This window comes from Aulostomus chinensis, chromosome 15 (genome assembly GCF_037954235.1).
Source record: "Aulostomus chinensis isolate RoL2024-O1b breed Wild chromosome 15, RoL_Achi_v1.0, whole genome shotgun sequence".
Taxonomy (NCBI): Eukaryota; Metazoa; Chordata; class Actinopteri; order Syngnathiformes; family Aulostomidae; genus Aulostomus; species Aulostomus chinensis.
The window spans coordinates 17,632,505-17,638,156 of NC_141334.1; the positions used below are offsets into that span (position 1 = coordinate 17,632,505).

General features: G+C 44.6%; 1 protein-coding gene across 2 annotated transcripts; it reads right to left on the reverse strand.

Annotated features, from left to right (window-relative positions):
* Positions 1-2,251: 2,251 nt before the first annotated feature.
* On the reverse strand, positions 2,252-5,420 carry LOC147249001 (uncharacterized). Of its 2 annotated transcripts, XR_015119533.1 has the most exons (4): positions 4,975-5,420; positions 4,363-4,857; positions 2,694-4,167; positions 2,252-2,510 (listed from the first exon to the last, which is right to left on the reverse strand). XR_015119533.1 is itself a non-coding variant. In XM_086226993.1 (3 exons), the coding sequence occupies exons 1-3, from the start codon at positions 5,356-5,358 to the stop codon at positions 2,797-2,799; spliced, it is 2,250 nt and encodes a 749-aa protein (XP_086083119.1). In that variant the 5' UTR covers positions 5,359-5,420; the 3' UTR covers positions 2,252-2,796. The 2 variants fall into 2 exon arrangements, 1 of the variants encoding a protein (XP_086083119.1); XM_086226993.1 differs by having other exon boundaries at positions 2,252-4,167.
* Between the last annotated feature and the right edge of the window lie 232 nt (positions 5,421-5,652).

The window sequence follows — 5,652 nt, forward strand, 5'->3', positions numbered from 1 at the left end:
GGTCGATATTCACCTGTTACATGGTGTTTTTTCTCAGTCTTTTGTTGTTTACATAAAACAAATGTTCTTTATGGTTGTTTAGACCTGGGATGTGTATTTTTTGCATTAATTAATTTATTTTTTATGTCAATTTAATGCCAAATATGCTTTCAAAACATGTGCACTTGAGGATTTTTACTTATTTAAGAACTGGAATGTATTTTTTTTACATTTATTTATTTTTATGTAAATTTATTATTTGCACATTTCAGACCATACATGTTCTGCTGTTCTGGCACTGCACTTTGAATGATGAATGTATTGAATAAATTCAAATAGTGTGAACAAAGACCTTTCACCTTTCACTTACACATAGACATACATCATGATATATGATAGATAAAATTGTCTTGTGATGAACAGCGTACCTCAGAATCACTGTGGTATTGTAAATTATATTGTAGTGGGTAGTACACTAGAGTTGTATGTTGCGATTTTTCTTTTCTCACTAAATGCCGCAAAGTGTCCTCCTTTTTGGTGTTGTGGAAATGGCCACACGGCCTACGGTGACATCGCGCTGGGACGGAGTCACAGAGCAGGGCTCTAGCGTCTTTAGCATGTAGCCGAAGCCTTCGTTTTCCACAACAATTTAAGGCATGAATGTTTCCTTCTCCCCTTCCGCCCTTCAACTTCAACCCCCCCCTTCCCATATGAAGACAGCAGCAGCATGTAGTTGACTGAATAATTGATGTTATGTCCAGCATTGAAACGTTTTTTTAATAATGATAAAAGATCCATACTTACCTGTATCGACACAGCGTCGTCACGTAAAATATCGCGATACTATGCTGAATGCCCCGCCCCCCCATGTCTTCGCCATGATATTTTTGCCATATCTTATAGTTCTCTGAGGAGTGTGTAGACCCTCAAGTCCTCACAAATACATTATTTTTTGAAATGGGGGAACATCATAATAAATCTTTAAAAACAGAAATTAAAGGCTCAATTGCCACCACTCCTCCTGGGGTGGTTTTATACCTGATACTTCCCACCAGAATTTTAGAACTGAAGAAGCTTCTTGGATGAGAGGCGAAACGTCTTCACGAGTCCAGTTGCCTAGTTTGACCTTTTTTTGAGGATTCAAATGACAACATCTATACATTCTAGTCAGTCGGTGTTTTGCTGACATTTGCTACTCTACAACACAACAAACCACATAGGGTCAGAGTTGGAATAGCAGTAATTAGAGATAATTCATGTGGTCCTACTCATTGGAAAATATTCCATAATGTTTTCACACTAACAATAGCAACAGAAACCTGTCAGAGGCTAAAGATTCTAACTTTAGCTAGCGAAGTTAGAGAACGTTAGCTTAGCTGTCCAGTAGAAAAATGGTGATCAACATGGCTTCTCAACCTGCTTGGACCACCTTAGAAATGCTGAACCAACACCCTGACCCTTGTTTTGCTCTTTGTCGGTCAATTGGAGAAATATTTTAGCAAAATTAGACAGTTTTTATGAGGGCCATTTTTTTGTTTCCATTAACACTGGGAGACAGCTATTAGATTTTAAGATCTGGGGACAAAGCGAGTATTTGTAGACTCCCATTTTTGCGCTGGAAAAAACAACCTACCGAACCACTTACCTGTTCATGATTAGAAAACAGAGAGCTATTAACAGTGTGAATTACAACATTTCAATTTAACAAAATTCTAATTTCATTTCGTCATAGAATTTTTTTCCATCTGACATTTATGCAGCTTTGCTGTATCTAAATTCGATGAAATTCTCCTTAATTTCTGACTCATCATACAGGCAAGCCTAGTTAAACCTCCAGAGTCGTTGCTCCAGAGTGTTCCACCGTGGTACCTGCCAACCAATCAACCCCATCAGTGTGAACTAATCACCCCAGGGCCAGAGTGGACACACCAATGGAGATCCTTGTGTTCGAACATGGTGTTGAACAAACTGTGACTCGCACAGAAGTACAACAACTTAACACCACTTGGTTTAGGTCAGGCCTGATGTTCCTCTTAATTATGCCTCTCCAGGTCACTCCGTCATTGGCCACGTCAGTATTGAAGTCCCCCACTAGGACAATGGAGTCCTCAGTTGGGGGGCACAGATCAACAAACACAACCCACTTCCATATGTTTGAAGGTAGAAAACAGGAATTACATCATGACTCCTTTATAATTAAACAATCCAATACAAAATGATGAATATCAGGGTTGTTTTTTTTTAATAAATAACTATTTACAAAATTCACATACATTCACAAACACTGAACTATTAATGGACATCGGACACCAAATGAAAAGTTCCATGTTGTCCTTCTGGTCAAAGATGAAGAAAATGGGGCCCTGACTTTGTCCCCTCCCCTTCGTTCCCCTCATATGTGGCCAGGTCAGGCCAGGTGTTGTCTCCCTCCATCTTTGGTATCCTGGGTTGGACTGTGAGCCCCAGGAAGAGGTGTCTGCTGGGCTCAGCTCCACAAAGGCCTGGTGAAAGTCCTCCATCACTGGTGCTTCCTTTTTTAGAAATGAAATACAATGGAAATTCATGAAGACAACCTTCTAATAATGATAATAGACCGGATCTGTTCTGGTTGTCACATACACATCTCAGCAGTCCAGTCCAAAAGGGGGAAATTAGGTAGATTATTCATTCAGACATATTCAAACTTTCACAGGTCCAGCCTTAAAATCTCTTACCTGGTCCTTTTAGTGAAGAGGTTTTCCATGTCCGTCTCTCTGAGCTGCCTCCCAGACCAGGACCCTTGAGCCTGCTGCAGGTGTTGAGCCAAAGCTCTCACAGCTAAAACAGGGTCCTGGGTTTCCTGAGACTTGGGACATGGCTGGAACTTTTCAGAAGCTCGATCTCCTTCTTCAGGTCGAGCAACTGTTTCCTGTGAGCAGAGGGTTTCACCTTCATCCTCTCTTGCTCTTGTCGAGCCTGGATTTGTGCCAGCCTCAACGCAGATGCTGCCTCAGCACGTTCGGCTTCCTTCAGCCGCGCTTCTCCGTGCTGATACATTTCAGCAGCCTCCTGGCTAAGTTTCTCCCCCTCCTTGGCTTTTGTCATGACCGCCAGGGCCATGTTTGTCACGCTCTCTTTCTGTCTGTCCAGCTCCTCTCTCTGTTGCTTCAGAGTCTCTCTCTCCTGTGCCACAACCATCTCCTTCTCTCTCAGCTCTTCAGCACGACGCCTCAGTCCCTCTTGTTCCTGTGCCACTCTGCTGGCCTCTTGTTCAGCCTTCTCACGTCTTTCCTTTTCCTTGGCATGGAAGTTCTTCCAGTCTTCTGCCAGCTTCCTCTTCTCCTCTGCCCAGTCTTGCATCACTGTCCTGTACTCTGCTGTCACTTCTCCAAGCTGCTGCTCACTTTCACACAGCTGAGCTTTCACTTTTTCCAAGTGGGCGGAGACATCGTTGCAGGTCTCACGCAGTTGTGTGTTGCTCTGGGCTGCCGACTCCTCAAGACACTTCACATTAGCCTTGTGTGTCATTTCCAAGACTTCTACGTCCTTTCTATGCTGCTGCTGGACACTCTGGAGCAACGTCTGGCTCTGGTCTCGCTCCAGTTGCAGAGCTTTTACCAGTTCCTCCAGCTGGAGGATACGAGCCTGATCCACTTGTCGCTGTTCAGTCAGTTCCGTGAGCTTCGACTGCATCAGCTGCTGTTGTTCTAACAGCTGCTGCAGATTTAAACAGCTTTGTCCTGGAACTGCTCCCTGGGCGTTCTTTCCTGTGGCAGGAGAGGCGTGATTGGTTGGGCTGGGTTGTTGGTGGTTGTTGAGGAAAGGAAGAGGCTTTGTTTGTTTGGCCGTGTGTGTGGAGGTCTCCTGGAGGAACTCTCCGGCATCGCTGGCAAGGAATTCTTCCAGCCGGTGTCTTGTATTGCGGGATCGAGTAGAGGTGTTGTGTCTTGGTGCTTTGTCTTGGCCGACAGTCTTCCGGCGGGGAACGATCCCTGCAGGGGTAGCAGGGGACTGACCAGGTCCACTTGTGGGGTTGTCATTTGACAGGGTCTCCTCTGAGCCACCCTGACTCCATTTTCCTGGCAGTTTTTCTTCATCCTTAAATAAACTATGAATGAACTCATCTGAAGCTGTCAGACTTTCAGATCCCTTCTGGTTGTTCGTAGCAGGCTTGTTGGGGCTCATCTGGAAGCCACTTCGTCCAGTATTCTGAAAATAAGTTAAAGAAGGACAATAAACACTCACTGCTTGAACAGACTGCATAAATATTATTTGTAACGAGTATATTTCACTTCAAGTACACTTCAATAAACGAGATGTTAGCGAGAACAAATAGGATGTTGCTTTTTCTCCAGGTATCTTTGTCTGTCTGCTAACATGGGGGTGTAAATGGGTCAGAATTACCGGGCGCAGCTGCCCTGGCAGATTCAGCTTGTCTTCTCCGTCCTCTCTCACTTGTCCTCTGGAGACCTCTGGCTTTGTTTGTTTGGCCGTGTGTGTGGAGGTCTCCTGGAGGAACTCTCTGGCATCGCTGGCAAGGAATTCTTCCAGTCGGTCTCTTTTGTTGAGGGATCGAGTGGAGGTGCTGGGTCTTGGTTCTTTGTCTTGGCCGAACACACTGTCATCATCCATCTTAAATCTGACAGTCTTCCGGCGGGGAAGGGTCCCTGCAGGGGTTGCAGGGGACTGACCAGGTCCAGTTGTGGGGTTGTCGTTTGTCAGGGTCTTCTCTGAGCCACCCTGACTCCATTTTCCGTTTCCTGGTTCTGCTATTTTTTCATCATCCTTAAACAAATTATGAACAAACTCATCTAAGGATGATAGACTTTCAGATCCTTTGTTCTTGTCCTTCATAGCAGGCTTGTTGCTGCTCAGCTGGAAGCCATTTAATGCAGTATCCTGAAATGAATTAAATAATGTAAGTGAACAGTAATAACATAAAAAGAACTGTATTCTTTGTGTGTGTGTGTGTGTGTGTGTGTGTGTGTGTGTGTGTGTGTATGGGTCAGTAATTACCGGGCACTGCTTCACTGTCAGATTCTTCAGCTGAGGCTTGATTGTCTGCTGTTGTCCAGCAAAAACCTCTTCGGTTTTCTTCCCTCTGTCAGGGGTGGGTTGCTGGTGGGTGTGGCTTAATGGACCCACATGTTCTCCCAGGCCTTGAGCCTTGTCCTTGAGGCCTGGCCTGTCAGCGCTGGCTGACTTGTCTTCCTGAGGCTGTTTCTTAAGGCTTTTGAAGACCTTCTGTTTCACGTGGCTCTCAGGTTTTGTGGACCTTGTGGAATTCTCATTCTCAGGTCGAGTGGAAGTGTTGGCTTTTGAACCTGAAACACGAAACAGCCTATCAAGTAATTCTTTATTGGGACCTCCAGGTCCTCTCTTCTTGCTGCCTTTGGACATGTTGAAACTTTGAATCAGTTGCCTTCAAAGTTGTGTGAGGAACTGTTGATCCTGCATTTCTGGATCCGTTGTCTCATACATGACATCACAACATCAGAGGTTTTGCTGTCACCTGCCAAGTCAGTCTGTGATGTCGTCTGTCATTTTTCTTCACTGACAAATCACTGCCAGTGATGAGTCAGCAAATTCTGACACAGATGTCTCACCGTTTTGGTGAAGTAATGCAGCGTTTTAAATAACGGAGTTGAAGCAGTAACTGATTTACTTTTTTTGGTCCCTTTTTCTCTCTCTTGA

Coding starts and splice junctions, on each gene's coding strand:
- LOC147249001 (XM_086226993.1), bottom strand. CDS start 5,358: ATGTCCAAAGGCAGCAAGAAGAGAGGACCTGGAGGTCCCAATAAAGAA. Junction 4,858..4,974: donor TGACAGTGAAGCAGTGCCCG/GTAATTACTGAC, acceptor AATTCATTTCAG/GATACTGCATTAAATGGCTT. Junction 4,168..4,362: donor TGCCAGGGCAGCTGCGCCCG/GTAATTCTGACC, acceptor ACTTATTTTCAG/AATACTGGACGAAGTGGCTT.